This window comes from Lactuca sativa, chromosome 4 (genome assembly GCF_002870075.4).
Source record: "Lactuca sativa cultivar Salinas chromosome 4, Lsat_Salinas_v11, whole genome shotgun sequence".
Lineage (NCBI taxonomy): Eukaryota > Viridiplantae > Streptophyta > Magnoliopsida > Asterales > Asteraceae > Lactuca > Lactuca sativa.
The window spans coordinates 191,067,305-191,088,507 of record NC_056626.2 but is presented as its reverse complement, the minus strand read 5'-3'; the positions used below and the strand labels follow the sequence as shown (position 1 = coordinate 191,088,507).

General features: G+C 43.3%; 2 protein-coding genes across 3 annotated transcripts; one reads left to right on the top strand and one right to left on the bottom strand.

Annotated features, from left to right (window-relative positions):
* Window positions 1-385: 385 nt before the first annotated feature.
* Window positions 386-3,298, top strand: LOC111882114 (pentatricopeptide repeat-containing protein At1g52620). The gene has a single exon (XM_023878478.3). It carries the CDS (start codon window positions 588-590, stop codon window positions 3,024-3,026), a length of 2,439 nt encoding a protein of 812 aa, XP_023734246.1. The 5' UTR covers window positions 386-587; the 3' UTR covers window positions 3,027-3,298.
* A 199-nt stretch (window positions 3,299-3,497) lies between these two features.
* LOC111882115 (O-fucosyltransferase 13) lies at window positions 3,498-5,611 on the bottom strand. 2 transcript variants are annotated; one of them, XM_023878479.3, is made up of 6 exons: window positions 5,287-5,611; window positions 5,117-5,196; window positions 4,947-5,017; window positions 4,751-4,839; window positions 4,443-4,664; window positions 3,498-4,370 (listed from the first exon to the last, which is right to left on the bottom strand). In XM_023878479.3, the coding sequence occupies exons 1-6, from the start codon at window positions 5,409-5,411 to the stop codon at window positions 3,632-3,634; spliced, it is 1,326 nt and encodes a 441-aa protein (XP_023734247.1). In that variant the 5' UTR covers window positions 5,412-5,611; the 3' UTR covers window positions 3,498-3,631. The 2 variants fall into 2 exon arrangements, with proteins under 2 accessions (XP_023734247.1, XP_023734249.1); XM_023878481.3 differs by having other exon boundaries at window positions 4,947-5,030; window positions 5,287-5,348.
* Between the last annotated feature and the right edge of the window lie 15,592 nt (window positions 5,612-21,203).

Below are 21,203 nucleotides of genomic sequence, written 5' to 3'. Positions count from 1 at the left end.
AAATCCTTGCCTTCTTCTCATTGATATGTGAAGAATGTATTCATACAAAGTTTCATAATTGCTAATTGTCTCCCGTATGAGGGGTGTTGGCAGGATCTGAATTTTTAAAAGAACTGAATTTCTAATAAGATCTAAGATCTAAGAGAGTCTGAAATTTTAAAAACTGAATGTTTAACATGATGTTGCTGTTTGGTTGAGACCTTTGAATTGCTGTGCTGTGCTGAATTACTAAAATGACAATGTTCTGTTTTATTTTTTATTGAATTCAAACCATATAAAATCCAAATTTAGCATAAATCAAAATTAAAACAAATCTAAATCAACCATAAATATTTTTAAATCCACAAAATCATACTAAAATCCAAATACAATCTTACAAATGATTAATCTATAAATGTAACAGATGTTGAGGGACAAGATACAAAATTACAAAATCATACTAAAATTACAAATACAATCCAACCATATAAACCTATTCTCATTGTGTTTAGACCTTTTGTCAACTTTATTCTCTGGAACAGTAATGGTACAAACATCATATGTAAAACTCGTCTTTTGTTTAAATTTCAACATACAACTTTCCTCGTATGTCGAAGTCTCTCCTCTCTCGCATCACTCCCCGACACAGTCGCAATTCAAAATCACCCTCCAACATTCCGACTCATATCAAGAAAATCGTTAACCAAATCTGTGACATTCTCACAACTCGAAATACCCACTGGGAAGAAACACTCGAAACTCGACTCTCTGAAGAAGACATCGTTCCATCGGATGTTGCTCACCAAGTGTTTGACAAAATTCGAGACGTTGAATCGGGGTTGAAGTTCTTTGATTGGATTTTACACCGCCCTTATGGCTGTCCTCTTAATGGGATTGCTTATTCTTCTCTTTTAAAGCTCTTAGCCAAGTCAAAAGCTTTTCGTGAGATTGATTCGGTGTTTATTCGTATGAAAACCGAAAAAGAATTGCCCACCCTTGACGCTTTAAATTATATAATTCGAGTCTATTCGGAATGTGGGTTGATCGATAAAGCTCTTGAATTCTATTCATATGTAACTGAGACATACAGCTGTCTTCCAAATGTTTTTGCTTGTAATTCTTTGTTGTCTGGGCTTGTGAAAAGTGGTCGCCTGGAAACTGCACACCAAGTGTATGACGAAATGCTTCAAAGAAACGACGAGACTGGAACTTCTTGCTGTGCTGATAACTTTAGTACTTCTATAATGGTAAACGCGCTTTGTAAGAAAGGAAAGGTAGAGGAAGCCAGAAAGCTAATTCTTGATAGATGGGGGCAAGGTTGCATACCCAATGTTGTCTTCTACAATACACTCATCGATGGATATTGCAAGAAAGGTGATGCTGAAAAAGCATTTTTGTTATTCAAAGAGCTCAAATTAAAGGGCTTTTTGCCTAGTGTACAAACATATGGAGCAGTGATAAATGGTCTTTGCAAAGAAGGAAATTTCAGTATTGTTGAAAGGCTTATAAACGAAATGAAGTCAAGAGGTTTGATTATTAATGTTCAAGTTTATAACACCATAATCGATGCTCAATGTCGCCATGGCTACAAGACAAAAGCAGTAGAAATGTTGAGAAAAATGATTGAAATTGGTTGTTCACCAGATATTATAACATATAATATTTTAATACATGATTCTTGTAGACATGGGAAAGTTAAAGAAGCTGAGCAACTTATCGAACAGGCTTCAAGAATAGGATTGATCCCCAATCGGTTAACTTATACACCACTTTTGAACACATATTGCAAACAAAATGATGTAAACAAGGCATTGGATTTGCTTTTAAAGATGATTGATAATGGCGAAAAACCAGACCTACTAACATACGCTTCTCTCATCCATGGAATTGTTGTTTTAGGGGAAGTTGATACTGCATTGGTAATCTTGGACAAGATGACAGAAAGAGGAGTGTTCCCTGATGCAGGGGTATATAATGTAATTTTGAGTGGACTTTGTAAAAAAGGAAAACTTCCTGCTGCCAAGAACCTTCTTTCCAACATGCTTGATCGCAATATTCAACCCGATAAATTCGTGTATGCAACTTTAATAGATGGATTTGTAAGAAATGAACAATTTGATGAAGCCAAGAAGATATTCGAGGATACGATTCAAAAGAATATGAATCTTGATGTTGTTGGGTATAATGCAATGATTAAGGGGTATTGTAAAGATGGAAAGTTAAAAGATGCGATTTTATTCGTCAAAAAGATGATCAAAACACGTGTTTTTCCCGATGAGTTTACTTATTCTACAATAATCGATGGGTATGTAAAGCAACATGATATGGAGGGGGCTTTAGGGATTTTTAGTCGTATGGTGAAAGAGAACTGTAAGCCGAATGTGGTTACATATACTTCTTTGATTAATGGATTTTGTCAAAAGGGCGATTTTGTCAATGCTGAAAAATTACTCAAGGAAATGAAACTTTGTGGCTTGATCCCTAATGTTGTTACTTATAGTATACTAATCGGAAGCTATTGCAAAAATGGGAAGTTAGAAAAGGCGGCTTTGGTTTTTGAACAAATGTTAATGAACAAGTGTGAACCGAATGATGTTACCTTTCGTTATTTGGTTCATGGGTTCTCAAAGTATGTTGCTAAGAAAGGTAATGAGTTTGATGAAGGTAAGAATAAGTCTATGTTTCTTGATTTTAATAATAGGATGATATTGGATGGTTTTTCGCCAAGAGTGGCTACATATACTACCATTGTTGTATGCCTTTGTCTTCATGGAATGATGAGTGTTTCTTTGAAGTTGAGTGATAAAATTGGGATTAGGGATTGCCCTATTGTTTTTGGTGCTTTGATATATGGTATTTGTTTGGAAGGGAAGGGAAAAGAATGGAAGACTGTTGTTTCTTGCAACTTGAATGAGTCGGAACTCGGTATCGCTGTAAAGTATTCGTTAGTTTTTGATCGGTATGTCCCGCTAAAGGTGGGCTTTGAAGGTTCGTTGATTTTGCGGATATTGCTTGATGATTTCAAGTCCAAAGATCTCAAAGACTAGGACAATTGGCTCTAGATTTATACATTTGCAAAGAAACTGAGAGTTTGAATCTCAAGAGACAATTGTCCACCTGATTTACATCTCACGTAATGCTTGTAAAGCAGGATAATGTAGAACAGTTCAGGGGTTGCTGGAAAAACAACATTTTTTTGTAGAAAAACATGGGCACCTAATGTTTTGGTTAGTTAGGGATAGGGAAATCTATGTGGCCACTAAATATCGTCTCCAATCCATAACATCATTTTTTTTATAAAAAAAAAATATTTCAAATATATTCCATTTTTCTAACTTATATAGTTTTCAAACATACCTTTTATGTTTATTAGCTTTCTACAAATTTGTCTTTCATCTTTTTCTTACACCAACTTTACAAATTATATTATTAAGCAAAAGTTAGTGTTATAATATTATTCCTTTACACCATTTCAGTAAATAAGTTGTGCTTAATTGGAATAAAACGATGTACAACTATTATAAAAATGGTACACTTTCAAATGAAATGCTAAAGTTTGAAAATAAATAAGCAGAAAGTGGTACTAGAAATTGAAGAAAAAAAAACTACAAGACAAAGGTACAAATAGAGATACAAAAATCAAACAAAAACATCATAACTTGAAGTCACAAAAACAATCAGGCAAAGCAGAGCCTTTCCCCATAACAAAATCATCTTCCTGAGCCTTTCTCATAGCTTCCATCAACTCTTTCCCTTTTAGCCCCTGAGAACTAAACTCAGCAAAAGCCTTCCTATTCAAAAAAACCGTTTTATACAAACCCTTATAAGCTCTCATAGCAGCCACCATTTTATCCATATTACCAAAATAAGTCGCCACATAAGCATCACTATTAATCGACACATAATAATCAAGAGCAGCTTTCGTATTCCCATGCATGTCTTTCAACTCTTCCCCACTCAAAACAGACGATTTTGTAATCACATTCGTGTAAACAGAAGTCAACCCTTCAAGCTCCATAACTCCATCTCCAGCTGCTAAATAAATATTTGTGTTTGTTGGGATTGAAAGAGATTGAAGAATCAAAGCAGTTTCATTTGGAGTGAGTGGACATTTTCCTCGGTTTCTCCAAACACTCGCGGTGTCTCCGGTGAATGGTTTCCGATCACCACCGCCACGTGCCGCCTCTATTGCCGCCATGGATGCCGGAGAAAGACCTTGGTATTCGCATTGACTGTAAGCTACCATATCGGGTTCAAAACGAAGGTGAAGAGAGAGAAAGGGTTTGGGTATAGCTTCTAGAAGCTCTGAGCTTTTGGTCTCCAAGGGGTTTGTTAGGCGGAGTGCACTGTAACACCCTTGACAAAGGGCCGCCTTTGCATAGACAGGAAACCTGCAAGATTTCAGGACAGTAAAATGACATTAATGCCCTCCTCCATATTTTGAAATAGTTTGAGTTGAGTACCTATCACGGCGTTGGCTCATTGCAGGTGTGATGGAGATGTAATGATGCTTTAATAGAGAGGGAAGAACAGACTCGATATAATCAAATTGGCCTTTGCGTTTGCTGCAATCCACTCGAACAGGTTCTTTTGATGCAATTTCTGCAGGAAGTTCTTTCACGACTTTTATAAATCCTTTTAGTTGTTGGATGAAGTAGTCCACATCGAATACATCTGTGAAACCACTGAAGAAGGAACACACAAGGGTTTCAATGAAGTTGGTGTTTTGGTTTGGTTGAGTTTTTAACAAGATGAAGTAACGAGGAAGTACCTTGATTCATTCCAATATGCAGCCACTTCGAATTTTGGTAAAACAAGAGTTGCATTCAGTAATCTTGCAATGCCAATACCATCACATAACTGAAAACAGTAAACAGCAGTGTGTTGATACTTGATAAAACTTTCTTCAAAAGTATTGATCAGAAGATTAGCCAAAATGAAAATGTAAATGTTTGAACTGTACTTACATCTCTCCTCATCTGATTAAGCCCGCCATAACAATCCACACGAATGTAACCATTAGTCTCTACCGGCAGAGCTGCAGTATTTCACTGTAGTTCAATCTATTCTAAGCCTTTGAATGATGGAGAGATTGAAATGAGAATGAGAATCGACAAAAACTAGGAAACAAACTAACCAGTCAAATGTCCTTGAAGCCACCATTTACAAGGTCGCCATTCTAAAATCCTTTTAGCACTCCATATATCGGATTCGCCGCTGCAAATCGAGTATTCGGATAGATCCGAAATCAGTTAAAGCAATTTACCAGAAACTGAAAGCAATACGAAGGAGGATTTGTGAACTTACATGGCGGAATAGAGAGGGATCTGGGAAAAAGGTGAAGATGGAGACAGAGAGATCACCGCGAACAATAGGATGATTGTGAAGAAAACGAGAGTGACGAGGGGTTTCTTCGCAAAAAGTGTTAACATCTGATACGTATACGGATCAAATTCTTGCAGCCACAATAGGATTCGAGGTTTCAATGGCGAAAACGGTGTTGAAACAAGAAAGAGGAAAGGATCTGGATTCTGTGCAAGATATCATATGGGAGTTTGGCGATTGTGCGCTGCACTGCAGGATCTCAAATCTGGGGGGCGTATGTAATTGGATATGAATTGTGAAATTGGACGGTTAGATAATAAATAAGGTAAATAAAAATAAGTCATTTTGACGGTGCTGCGGACAAAGAAATTTTGATGGAATAAGATTATATATCTAACAGAATTACCGATGAAAAATAACCATTTTATTATGTTGTTTGATGGTACATCTTAGATACTTAATTTCAAAATGAACACATACGGAAAAAAATACAATGGCAGCAACAAAGGTTCAACATATATACTATATGCTTATCTATGACAGCAACAAAGGTTCAAAATATATATATATATATATATATATATATATATATATATATATATATATATATATATATATATATATATATATATATATATATATATATATATATATATATAGCTAAAGAGAGCTTCATCAAGACACATAATATACATAATTATCTATATTATGTGTATAACAAAAAAGAGAAATAGAAGTTTAAGGACAACAAAAGGAATATATATATGCATTTCAACAAACAATTTGGATGATTAAAAATAAAAGAAATTCATGTGCATAGGGTCAAAAGCAATAGTTCTACATATCATATGATAATATATGGAAGACCCTAACAAGGAAAAAACACAAAAGAAGAATAAATCAATTAATTGTGAACATATATGTGGACACCACAGTTGAATGGTGTGGGTGAGAGGCATAATCGAACCTTGCTAGACATGGTTCGTTCTATGATGAGTCGTGTTTCGCTACCTATCTCATTCTGGAGGTATGCCTTAGACACCGCTGCCCATATCCTTAACTTAGTCCATACAAAAAAGGTTGTCAAAACACCTCACGAGATGTGGACAGGGAAAGCTCCCTCGTTGTCACATATCAAGGTTATGAGTTGCGAGGCTTTCGTAATACAAGAGACTCACGACAAGCTCGAACATCGTAATGAGCGATGTATTTTCATCGGCTACCCGCAGAAGTCATTTGGTTATCTCTTCTATAAACCAGGTGACAATGTTGTCTTCGTTGCGAGGAGAGGGGTTTTCCGAGAATGAGAACTCATAATCCAAGGGGATAGTGGGAGGCAAGTCGATCTTGAAGAGCTTCAAGAATCGAAAGATAAAGGAACCCGTAACACTATGTTCAATGTAACGACCCAAATTTCACGTCTAAAAATTTTCTTTTTAAATCAGTACTTTAGAAAACGGTTGTAATTAAAACGTTGTCTGGTCAAACCATTTCATAACATACATCGTGTCTGAAAACCGAAACATGAAAAACAATCAAATATCAGAGTACAAAATCCCAGAATGACTCATGGTGCGGAAAACAAGGTGCGTGTATGATATGTCGCGACCGCGCCAGCTCCTTCCCTCTTGAAGAAGAGGTACCCCTGAAAACAAAACTGTAAACCGTAAGCACGAAGCTTAGTGAGTTTCCCCATAATACCTCATACCATACAAACATACAATGAACAACTAGGAGATACGGGCCTTGCCTACACTCATGAAGATACGGGCCTCGCCCACACTCCGCTAGCTGGGAGATACGGGCCTTGCCCACACTCCGCTATCTGGGAGATACGGGCCTCGCCCACACTCCCCTATCTGAGAGATACGGGCCTCGCCCACACTCCCCTATCTGAGAGATACGAGCCTCTCCCACACTCAGCTGCTACCATAACATACAAGTATCACATAGACAACGAGTATAAACAATTCTATCATACTGGCATATATCATAATCAACCTCAACTATGAGATACGGGCCCTGCCCACACTCCGGCACTAACATATCGTCTATACGGGTCGGCCTTGGTGCCTTAGACTCGTTACTACTGGAAGGAAACTCACCTCGTAACGTAGCTACCGAAAGTCTGACTGCTAGACGTCTGGCGGCTGTACCGGTAATCCTCTGGCTACAAATCCATAAACATAGATTAGCCACTCATAAATACCCTTAGGTCAATTGACTGACCCACCCCTGCTCCAAGGTCAACTCCTTGGTCAAAGTCAACTTCCAGTTGACTGGACTCGCCGAGTCGTGGCACAGACTCGCCGAGTCCTTCTCCTACTAACTCACTCGCCAAGTCCCTCTTCCCACTCACTGAGTCACCCTTAACTCACTACTCGGGACTATAGAACTAACTCGTGATCCGACTCGCCGAGTCCAAGAACGACTCGTCGAGTCCCCACGAGCAGATCTCCTACTCGCTTCCAAATCCTCACTAGAGCATTTCTTAAGAGGATCTGGGGTTCTGGGACTATTGCTACACGTTAAATTGCTAATTCCGCGTGCAGATATGAAGGGTTGGACCTTCAACACTTAAACCCCTCTTACTCAGTGACAGTTCATATGACTCGCCGAGTTTGAAGAACAACTCGTTGAGTTCCAGGAAATCTTCATAGGACTCGCCGAGTTGTTCATCCAACTCGCCGAGTCTAAAGCCATCTTCATAGAACTCGCCGAGTCCCTTCGACCCACTTCCCATATAGACCAAATCTGAGACATGCAATGCTTCTAAACCATAGATCTATGCTCCTAGGGCATGCTTATCACGTAAAGTTGCAAACTTTACGTGCATGCATGGCCTTACAAGCTCAAGAAGGCAAATCCAAGCTCTTTAAGAGGTCATACACTCAATAGGGACCTCAATAACTCCAACCACAGAGACTTAACACTTCTAAGATGTCTATAAGGTCCCAATCTGAAGTCCTTTCAGAACATAGAGCATGAATACATGGAGTTTGAGGTTTTAGGGCTTGAAAACCACTAATTTGGGACAAAAAGGGGATTTAATGAACTAGTGATCAAGGTAAGAACTTTTCTACCTGAATGAAAGCTTCTTACAGTATAGATTCCAGATCTACCTCCCCTCCTTGCACACTTCAACCTCTTCCCTCTTGTTCTAAGCTCCCAAACCTTCCTTACAAGGCCAAAATCACTCTCAAGAACAATATGGGGGATAGGGTTTCTTTCTACAGCTCTCTGGAAGTGTTAGGGACAAAGGAGGCCAAGTTAGAGCGTTTAAATAGGGTGCAAACACCCGGATTAGGGTTTTTTGCCCAAATAGGGTCTACTCGCCGAGTCCGGGGGCCGACTCGCCGAGTCCAAAGTTCAGACCCCGCACCTTATCCCGCTCCTACTCGGCGAGTTGGTCCTTCAACTGGCCGAGTCCAAGGCAAAAATGCACTATTTTAGAATATAAATCACAAGGAGTACATACCAGGAACTAGGTGCTACAAATTTCCCCCACTTATTTTAGACTTCGTCCTCGAAGTCTGCTGCTCGATACTGAAACAGCTCGGGGTAGTGCTCCATCATCTCTTCCACCGGCTCCCAAGTCCACTCCGACCCCTTTCGGTGCTGCCATTGCACCTTCACGAGTTCCACCCTCTTGTTCCTTAGATCCTTCGACTTCCTGTCGAGGATTGCCACAGGCCGCTCGATGTAATTCAGGCTGTCATCGACCTGAATATCCTCCAAAGGCACCACTGCCGAGTCGTCTACCAAACACTTCCGCAACTGAGAGACGTGGAAAGTGTTGTGGATCTGGCTGAGTTCGGCTGGCAGATCCAACCTATACGCCACCTTTCCCACCCGGGCTACAACCCGGAATGGCCCGATGTACCTTGGGCCCAACTTGCCTCGCTTCCTGAATTGGATGACGCCTTTCCATGGCGACACCTTTAGGAGAACCATATCCCCGACTTGGAATTCCAAGTCTGAACGGCGCTTGTCCGCATAACTTTTCTGCCGACTTTGAGCAGTCTGAAGCTTGCTCTGGACCTGCTGGATCTTCTCTGTCGTCTGGAGCACCACTTCGGTGCTTCCCATGACCCTCTGGCCGACCTCTCCCCAACATATCGGGGTCCTGCACCTCCTCCCATACAACATCTCGAAGGGAGGACGGTCGATGCTCGCATGATAGCTATTATTATATGAGAACTCCGCCAACGGGAGGTAGGTATCCCAACTACCTCCGAAATCCAGAACACATGCCCGCAACATATCCTCTAACGTTTGGATGGTCCGCTCGCTCTGACCATCCGTCTGCGGGTGAAAAGCGGTGCTAAAATGCAGAAGAGTACCCAACTCGTCATGAAACTTCTTCCAAAACCTGGAAGTAAAACGCACATCCCTGTCTGAAATCACTGATACTGGCACCCCGTGCCATGCCACTATCTCCCTGATATAGATGTCGGCCAACTTCTCGGCCGAGATGCTTTCCTGAATCGGGATACAATGGGCGCTCTTGGTCAATCGATCCACGATGACCCATATAGAATCCACTCATCGCGCGGTCCTGGGTAGCTTCGTGATAAAATCCATCGTAATATCTTCCCATTTCCACAACGGGATATCCAACGGCTGCATCTTGCCGTGCGGTCTCTGATGCTCGGCCTTGACCTTCCTGCAGGTCAAGCACCGCTCGATGTACCAAGCCACATCCCGCTTCATGCAGGGCCACCAATAGTCCAGACGAAGATCCCTATACATCTTCGTCGCCCCGGGATGAATGGAGAATCGAGATTTGTGCGCCTCCTCCATCAAGACCTGGCGCACACCTCCGAGGTATGGCACCCACACCCTGCGGTGTAATATCAATAATCCCCTGCTATCATAGTCTAAGGAGGAAACCTGACCCACTATGCGCTCACTCTTCCGATGTTCCTCTTTCATGGCCTCCTACTGGGCCTCCCGGATCCGCTCCAAAAGTGGAGCCACCACTGTCATCCGCATGCAAATATCTCTGATCGGCGCCGCCTTGCGGCTAAGCGCATCGGCCACCACATTGGCCTTCCCAGGGTGTTAAAGGATCTCACAATCATAATCCTTCACCACATCGAGCCACCGACGCTGCCTCATGTTCAGGTTCGGCTGATCCATGAGGTACCTCAAACTCTTGTGGTCCGTGTAAATGGTACACCGAACCCCATAGAGGTAATGTCACCAAATCTTGAGGGCGAAGACCACCGCCCCCAACTCTAAATCGTGCGTCGGGTAGTTCGCCTCGTGAGGCTTCAGCTGCCTCGAAGCGTAGGCAATGACATGCCCTCTCTGCATCAGTACCGCGCCCAACCCTGAAATGGACACGTCACAATATACCATAAAATCCTCTACGCCCTCTGGCAAGGCTAAGATTGGCGCCTTGCACAATCTGTCTCAGAACTTCGAATGCTGCTTGCTGCTCAGGCCCCCATCAAAAGACCACAACTTTCTTAGTCAACCATGTCAGGGGTACGACTATCTTGGAGAAGTCCTGAATGAATCTCCGATAGTAGCCCGCTAATCCCAGGAAAATCCAAATCTCAGGTGGAGACTTCGGAACCTCCCACCTCAACACGGCCTCCACCTTGGCTGGATCCACCGAAATCCCGTTCTGGTTGACAAGGTGCCCAAGAAACTGCACCTCGCACAACCAGAACTCACACTTGGAGAACTTATCATATAAGCTCTCCCTCCTCAGGGTCTCCAACACCTCTCTCAGATGCCCCTCGTGTTCCTCCTGCGTCTTGGAATAAACCAAGATGTCATCAATGAAAACTATCACAGACCGATCCAACATCGGTCTGCACACGCGGTTCATGAGGTCCATGAATGCGGCAGGGGCATTGGTGAGCCCAAACGGCGTCACCACAAACTCATAATGGCCATAGCGCGTCCGAAACGCGGTCTTCTGCACAGCCTCCTCCCTGACCCTCATCTGATGATAGCCCGAACGCAAATCGATCTTGGAGAACCACGATGCTCCTTGTAACTGGTCAAAGAGGTCATCAATCCTCGGGAGTGGGTAACGGTTCTTCACCGTTACCTTATTCAGTTCCCGATAGTCTATACACATCCGATGCGACCCGTCCTTCTTCTTCACAAACAGAATCGGGGCTCCCAAGGGTGAACTGCTCGGCCTAATGAATCCTTTGTCTAACAGCTCCAGCAGCTGTGTAGACAACTCCTGCATCTCGGGAGGAGCCAACCGGTACGGTGCCTTGGCTATCGGAGCCGCACCGGGGACTAGGTCAATCCTGAACTCTACCTGTCACTCCGGAGGTATTCCCGGAAGCTCCTTGGGGAATACATCAGCGTAGTCTCGTACCACCGGAACCTCGCTCATCGTCGCCTTACCCGCCTCCCGGGTGTCCATAACATACGCGACGTATCCCGCGCAACCCTACTGAAGGTAGCGCCTAGCTCTCGCTGCTGAACACACTGCGGGTCCACATTGTGGCCTCTCACCGTGGATCACCAACTCTCCCCCACTTGGGGTCCTGATCCGTACCAGCTGCTGTGCGCAATCTATCACCGCCCCATTAGGGCTCAACCAATCCATGCCTATAATCACCTTGTTCCCACGCAACGGAATGGGAACCAAATCCACCAACTAGAGCTCCTTAAACAACCTTAGAACACAATCCATGAACACTGCTGATGCTCGCACCGATCGATCATCGGCAATCTCCACCTCCAAAGGGAAATCCAACGTGCCCTAAGACTCAGGAAACTTCTTGCTAAGCGCAAGAGAAACAAATGATCGGGTAGCACCCGAATCAAACAACACCTGAAATGGGATACCGTTCACATGGAACGATCCTAAACAGAGCACATACATATAGCATATCAAAATTACATCAGCGTAACATAAAGCATAAATAAGAAATCATACTCGTCACCACATCGGGCGTGGCGCGAGCCTCCTCTGTAGTCAACTGAAAGGCCCGACTCCTCATCACTGGAGCCTCTGACTTGCCCTGCCGGCCATCTGTGATCCTCAAAGTCGCTGGAGCTGGCACCTTCATTGGCGCTGATGCTGCTGTCAACTGGGGGCAATTGGCCCTCTTGTGGCCCCTCTGGTTGTAGTGGAAACACAACAACTCAGATGTCTGAACAACCGAGACAGGAGCAGTATAATCCCTGCTAAAGTGCCCCGTCTTTCCGCACTTGTAGCAGCCTAACGATCCCAATCTACATGTTCCCTCATGCGACCTGCTGCATTTCCCACAGTGGCCCGGCCCTCCTTGGCCTTTCGGCCTACCATCTGATCCCTTGGGCTTCTTCCCCGAAGCCCCAACCACATGCCCCGTCTCTGCCTTCCTCTTCCGAATATGCTCCAAATCAATCTCCCTTTCCCTCGCCCTGACAATCATGGACTCCAGGGTAGGGCAAGCTGAAAAGCTAACATGCTCCCGAATGTCAGCCCGTAGCATGTCATGATAGCGGGTCCTCCTCATATCCTCATCTCCCGCATACTGGGGCACCAGCAATGCCCTCTCCCGGAACTTGGCGGTAATCTCCGCCACAGTCTCTGTAGTCTGTCTCATGTCTAAAAACTCCCTGGCCAGCTGCTGAAGCTCGACAGCCAGCGCAAACTCTACCCTGAACCTGGTCACAAAGTCCGACCAGGTCATAGCCTCAACAGCCGAGGCCCCCAATGAGTTACCGATGGACTCCCACCAATCTCTAGCTCGGTCTCGTAAACATCCTGTTGTATATCTCGCCTTCGACCCCTCGGGGTAGAAGCTGGTCAGCTGTGCGGACTTAATGTCCACGATCCATCGTCTGGCAGCAATGGGGTCCTTTGCCCCATGAAAATCCGGCGCACCATTGCCCATGAAGTCCTTAAAGGACAGCGTGCAAGATCCTGACTGGCCAGATACCATGTCACTCCTAAACACCCTGAGGCGGTCCTCCATCAGCTCAACTATCCCTTCCTTGATCAACCCGAAAATGATGGGGGTCGACTCAAGGATGCCTCTGGTGATCTCTGACGCGATGAACTCGCGTAGCCTCTCATCTACTGGCTTGGAACCCGATCCCTCTCCAGAACTGCCACCAGCTGGCCTCTGGCATAGTACCACCATTCTGAAATACACATAGGCAACCATTTGTGATACTGATACCTCTAAAGGGATCACATCTATTTCAAGTTCCCTGGTCTCATCTCAGCCTTCCTTAGTTCGGGTACGGATCCTCTGCTTTCAGTAGTACGGGCCCATACTACCTTCCACATCTATCTGTACCTTCTTCAAGGACTGCCTCGACTCCACCAGATCCCTTTCTCTACTGCTAATCACTGCTATACTCGTCCTAGGTTTGCCCTAGGGAATCTCTGACTCCACCCTGCCCGGTCCTTAGCTGCTGAAGGCCTCCTTGTAATGTCAATCAGCCATTACCTGAATACCATCACGTGCGATGAGGCTCAGATAATCCTTCGAGTAACAGACTCGTCCCTACAACGGTTATACTCAAACGAGAGCTGCACAATAGGGCCAAATCCAACACTCTAAGTTTATCCACCCTGATCACATGTAATGTGACGTATTCACCTAATGACTAACTCTCATCACTCAGAGTCCCATAGAGCACATAGCAAGCAGCATTCAGACGTAGGAGAACTACTCAAGCAAGTTTGTCCTCATAATGAGAAGCTGAACTAGCATATAATGCTAAGCTCATACCACCAGGCATAACCTAAACAGGTTATCCTACTACTGTCTACTCAATACTAGCATGCAACTCTCATAAGCTGAAGCACATAAAGCAGGCACATAAGGCATCAGTCCTAGATCGTTAGTCCTATTCTAGCATGCTGTTCTACTGGAACTGATAAACGAAACATAAACTTGTATGGGTACTTTTGGGAATACTTACTTGAGCTCGGCCGGTCGCGCACATCACACACTTCGTTCTTTTCTCAAAACTTTTTTCTTTAACTTTAAAAAAAAACATTTCTCTTTCCAAAATCTTTTAATCCCTCGATTTGAGTTCAGACACCCCTGAGGGTGTGTCCGAATCCCTCAAACCAGGGCTCTGATACCAACTTGTAATGACCCAAATTTCACGTCCAAGGTGGGGTGTGTCCGAATCCCAGAATGACTCATGGTGCGGAAAACATGGTGCGTGTATGATGTGCCGCTACCGTGCCAGCTCCTTCCCTCTTGAAGAAGAGGTACCTGAAAACAAAACTGTAAACCGTAAGCACGAAGCTTAGTGAGTTCCCCCATAATACCTCATACCATACAAACATATAATGAACAGCTAGGAGATACGGGCCTCGCCCACACTCATGAAGATACGAGCCTCGCCCACACTCCGTTAGCTGGGAGATACGGGCCTCGCCTACACTCCGTTATCTAGGAGATACGGGCCTCGCCCACACTCCCCTATCTGAGAGATACGGGCCTCACCCACACTCCACTATCAGAGAGATACGGGCCTCGCCCACACTCAGCTGCTACCATAACATACAAGTATCACACAGACAATGAGTATAAACAATTCTATCATACTGGCATATATCATAATCAACCTCAACTATGAGATACGGGCCCTGCCCACACTCCGGCACTAACATATCGTCTATACGGGTCGGCCTTGGTGCCTTAGACCCGTTACTACTGGAAGGAAACTCACCTCGTAACGTAGCTACCGAAAGTCTGACTGCTAGACATCTGGCGGCTGTACCGGTAATCCTCCGGCTACAAATCCATAAACATAGATTAGCCACTCATAAATACCCCTTGGTCAAAGTCAACTTCTAGTTGACTGGACTCGCCAACTCGTGGCACAGACTCGCCGAGTCCTTCTCCTACTAACCCGATCCTACTCGCCAAGTCCCTCTTCCCACTCACTGAGTCACCCTTAACTCACTACTTGGGACTATAGAACTAACTCGTGATCCGACTCGCCGAGTCCCCATGAGCAGATCTGTCACACCCCAAAACCGGAACGACGGAAACAATCTGGGGTGGATGACGTCATGTTAAGTATCACAACATATGCAGTATAGTAATCAAAGTACAACAACCATTGCATTAATAGTAATAGTTTTACATAGTTTACATTGTATAGAATCATCAAAGTAATACAGGAACTAGTATAGATGCAGCTTGGCACAAAACTGTCTTCAACAGAAGCTCCTGGAATGTACCTGTCTAATGCTGACCTGAGAATACAAGTTATTTGAAAAACGAGTATCAACATTTTTACAAATGCTGGTGAGTTCATAAGTATTTAGTGTCATTTTATTCAAATAACTTTATTTAGAGTAGTAGTTTTCAAGTATTCAGTAAATAAGAGTCCTTTCCAGAAAATCCTATATTTTCTATTTAAAAGTAGTCTTCTACCAAGACTGGTCAGAGTTATGTGGTAAATAGTAGTTTTCCCTTAAACACTATCATTATCAAAATACGGGATTTGATTTTTAAGAAAGTAGGAGAATATCAGGGAAAATAACATATGCCTCAGCAGTGAGGACTGCTGACTAAGGCAAAAAGAATCATAGACTCCAGGAGAGTATCGACTGAATGACACACCCGGCTCAGTCTAACAAAAGGAGACACAGACCCCAGACGGTATCAAATGAAAGATACAGCTAATAAGGTCTAAAACAGTGAATGCAGACCCTAGTTAGTATAAAATGAAAGATACAGCTAGCACGGTCTAAAACAGTGAATACAGACCCTAGACAGTATCAAATGAAAGATACAGCAAGCACGGTCTAAAATAGTGAATACAGACCCTAGACAGTATCAAATGAAAGATACAGCTAGTAAGGTCCAAAACAGTGGAGATAGACCCTAGACAGTATCAAATGAAAGATACAACTAGTAAGGTCCAAAACAGTGAACACAGTGAATACAGTGAATACTGTGTATAAAACCCGTTACCTTAAAGCCATGAATTATAAGGTAACCCCAAGATACTCGTAACCATACTGATAGACACTAGAGAACTTGACGCCCTGCAAGCGTCGGTATGAATATGACATTTCTCACCCCTTGGCTTGGTAGGCCGTGGACTGTAGCTAGCAGTTAGGGTGTGGGGGTGTCAACCCCGTATAGATCTATACACACAATGTCCGCTCTCCCTACAAGAGACTTTGGTTACCAACTTGACAATGGAGAAGGCCGTGTACTGAAGATGTATCTCGTGTAGTGAGATCTGATGTAAAATACTGGACTAATGATAGGGACTCACAACTGAACTGACTAATGTAAACCTATATGACTATGCTTGTATGCATAATATATAACTAATGATCAAACAACCTTCGGACGGACATCCGATCCCACCAGACCACATCTCAACGAAGAAAAGGAAATAGGGCGAACAAGCCTTCCTAAGTCCTTCAAACATTATTTATATGCATCTATACAAGCACAGGCATACATCTAACTATGTTTAAGTGTTTAACAGTGGAAGCGTATCGTGAAGTATAGCCGAATCGTGAAGTATAAGCGAATCGTGAGGTATAAGCGTATCGTGAAGTATAAACGAATCGTGAAGCATAGCTGAATCGTGAAGTATAAGCGAATCGTGAAGTATAGCCGAATCGTGAAGCATAAGTGTAACCAGTATAAGTGGAGTAAAAGTGATAACAAGGATAAGCGTATCACGAAGTGAAAGCGTTATCAAATAGGAGTTTAAACTAAGTAGAAGTGAAGCAGTGGTATCTAACAAGTAAGGGTATATAAACATGGAAGGAAAACCTTGATGAAAACTTTGGAAAACCTTTATACTTAAGAAAATCACAACTTGGTATTCTTTTGTAAAATAAGTTTGAAAACCTTTAGAAATCCTTTGGAAAACTTTCATAAACAAGTTTTAAAATGAAACTTTGATAAAACAATATAAGTAAAAGTTGAACAACTAACGACGTTTTGGAAAACCATTTACAGTATCATTCTCGGTTAAACAGTTAACAGTGTAGTAAATCTTTGTGCATGCGGGTTATCAATCACATGTGATTGATATGATAACTGGCATGTTTAACTTGTATTCCCCCCTCATAAAAGCATGTAAAAACATCTAAAAGATTCATTCAGGGGTATGAACTCACTTGATGTAAGTGGATCCGACGAAGGTGTCGGTTGGGTGCTCGGTGTCAAGTAAGGACTTGGACACACTTAGTGCCCTATTAACATATGATAACATATGTTTACATATAATTAGTATATATCTTACTAATTAAACAAGTATACGCATGCTAAAGTGCGAAAAATACTTTGATTAAGTGCTAGGGGTGTCCCGGGTAACATTTAAGGGTGTGTATGGCCTAGATAGGGAGTTTACTCTTCAAGAGTAAACTCTTTATAGAGTTCATGGACCTAAGACCATGTCCCCATGAGTTTACGGCCGTAAACTCATGGTAAGGGTGTTATAGGATGCTAAATGGTCTTATATCACTCATAGAATTAGGCTAGGTCCAAATACAAAGTGTATGAATGGATTTAAGGCATCAAATGGACCATTTGAGGAGTTTATGGCCCTAAACTAGGAGTTTACGGCCGTAAGCTCCCATACACTCATTCTTTTGGTGTTTTAAGGTCTTAAATGGTAGAGGATAAAATCCTATGCATTTTTCTAAGCCGATTGGGGAGTTTAGGGCACCATTTAATCCCTTTATAGGAGTTTACGGCCCAGGCACCCATTCATGAGGGGTTTACGGCCGTGAAATCCTTATGGAGTTGTTTTAATCAAGTTTAAGGTCCCTAGCTTGTTGGTGGTCGATTCTAGAATTTAATCTAAGGCTATTGGTATGTTTAAGTGGCTTTTAAACACTCAAATATGAGTTTACTCCCCATGAAGAGGAGTTTACGGCCCAAGCATATTCTTGGGCAGTAAACTCATGTTTACTCCCCAAAATGCTAGTTCAAGGTGTTCTAAGTCCGATTCCATAAGCCTACAAGTCATATCTAAGCCTTAGGGGCAATTTGGAGGGGTTTTGGGGCTTAAAAACCCCATTAAATGGTGTTCACGGTCCAAGAGTGTTCTTGGGCCGTAAACACCTAATCTTGGCCCTATTTTATGTTTTAAACTTGAATTTGCATGTTAGATAAGCTATACAGCGAGTTAGGATAGTTTACCTACTAGTTTGGGGCTCGAAACGGACGATTTTTGGCTCGAAAACTAAGTTGTAGAGAGAGAGTGTAGAGAGAGAGAGTAAAAAGGTGGAAATGGAGTTTACTCTCCCTTATATAGGGTTTGGAGTTGGGGCTCAGTGGAAATCTACCCAATACTGCCGTTAAATGGGGCTTTTGGTCGCACCCGATTTAGTGGTCGAGTTTTGACTTGGTTGAAACTAAAAAATTTCAAAGGAAAATTTTGGGGTGTTTCTAACTTGTTTCAACCCTTACCAAGTCATTATAAAACTCCTAATTTAATTAACCTCTTCTAAAAGGTTAACGGACAGATAACTAAAGCGAGGCTTATTAACGGACGGGGGTAAAAAATGACGGAATAAGTTTCGGGCTGTCACAAGATCTCCTACTCGCTTCCAAATCCTCACCAGAGCATCTCTTAAGAGGATTTGGGGTTCTGGGACTATTGCTACACGTTAAATTGCTAATTCCGCGTGTAGATACGAAGGGTTGGACCTTCAACACTTAAACCCCTCTTACTCAGTGACAGTTCATATGACTCGCCGAGTTTGAAGAACAACTCGTTGAGTTCCAGGCAATCTTCATAGGACTCGCCGAGTTGTTCATCCAACTCGCCGAGTCTAAATCCATCTTCATAGAACTCGCCGAGTTCCACTTTGGGACTCGCCGAGTCCCTTCAACCCACTTCCCATACAGAACAAATCTGAGACATGCAATGCTTCTAAACCATAGATCTATGCTCCTAGGGCATGCTTATCACGTAAAGTTGCAAACTTTACGTGCATGCATGGCCTTACAAGCCCAAGAAGGCAAATCCAAGCTCTTTAAGAGGTCATACACTCAATAGGGACCTCAATAACTCCAACCACAATGACTTTACACTTCTAAGATGTCTATAAGGTCCCAATCTGAAGTCCTTTCAGAACATAGAGCATGAATACATGGAGTTTGAGGTTTTAGGGCTTGAAAACCACTAATTTGGGACAAAAAGGGGATTTAATGAACTAGTGATCAAGGTAAGAACTTTTGTACCTAAATGGAAGCTTCTCACAGTATAGATTCCGGATCTACCTCCCCTCCTTGCACACTTCAACCTCTTCCCTCTTCTTCTAAGCTCCCAAACCTTCCTCACAAGGCCAAAATCACTCTCAAGAACAATATGGGGGCTAGGGTTTCTTTCTACAGCTCTCTGGAAGTGTTAGGGACAAAGGAGGCCAAGTTACAGTGTTTAAATAGGGTGCAAACACCTGGATTAGGGTTTTTTGCCCAAACAGGGTCTACTCGCCGAGTCCGGGGGCCGACTCGCCGAGTCCAAAGTTCAGACCCCGCGTCTTATCCCGCTCCTACTCGGCGAGTTGGTCCTTCAACTCGCCGAGTCCAAGGCAAAAGTGCACTATTTTAGAATATAAATCACAAGGAGTAGGTACCAGGAACTAGGTGCTACATTCAACATGAGGAGGAAACTCCTGTTGAACCGATTGACGAGTCATTACCTCTTAGACGTTCCGAAAGGGTTAGCGTTCCACCCCCTTATTATGGTTTCCATATTACTACTAAAGGGGATACGTTTATTAGTGATAGTACACTAGTAAATTTGGACGAACCTAATAGCTATAAGGAAGCCATGGCAGGCCCTGAGTCTACGTAGTGGAAAGAGGCTATGGACAGCAAGATTCAGTCCATGTATGACAACCAAGTTTGGAATTTGTTTGACAATGTGCCAGGTCGTAAGACGAAAGGGTGCAAGTGGATTATAACGACCCAAAAATCACGACTAAAATTTTCTTTTAAAACATTACGAAAACCATATTTATAAAAACGTATCATAAGTCATAACATAATTTTCGAGTATTAAATTCAAAATCAGAGTAAAACATTCCCCAGGCTAGCTGACTATGGTGTGTGCCCTGCAACCTCTCCGAGCTCTTCTTTTGAAAACTAAGTACCTGAAACCAAAACTGAAAACCGTAAGCACGAAGCTTAGTGAGCTCCCCCAAACTACCACATACCATACAACATATAAAGCACATACTGGGCCTTGTCCACTGCATCAGACCGAGGTCCGGACTAACTGGGACCTTGTCCCCTGCATCGGACCGAAGTCCGGACTCACTGGGGCCTTGCCCCCTGCATCGGATCGAAGTCCAGAAACTGATTGGGACCTTGTCCCTTGCATCGGACCGAAGTCCTGACTAACCGGGGCCTTGCCCCCCTGCATCGGACCGATGTCCGGAAACTGACTGGGACCTTGTCCCCTGCATCGGACCGAAGTCCGGAACTAACTGAACAAAGCATAACATAAACATATCAACTAACATGAACACACATATACTGCATACTGCATCGGGCCGTGACCCGGAACACATAACACATAAATCCTGTCTGAGCCACGAAGGCATCAAACATACTAACTACTGCATCAGACCGAAGTCCAGAAACTACTGCTAGCTAAACGGGTCGGCATTGTGGCCTTAGACCCGTTCCTACTTGAAGGAAACTCACCTCGGAATGCTGACTGCTGAAAGCTCGAGTGAAAGATCCCCGACTGCTGTCCCGACTGCTCTCCGGCTATCATGACAAGTCAAACACTAAATAAAAAGGGGAATCTTTTGATGGGTAAAATGACTATTTTACCCCTACTATGGTGTGGGTCATAACCAAGGCCCAAAACCTTCAATTCTTCTAAGCCAATCCATGGCCCCACTAAAGGCCCACTAATGGCCCAATTTGCTCCTTTGGGCCCAAAGCCCTTTATTGGACCTTACT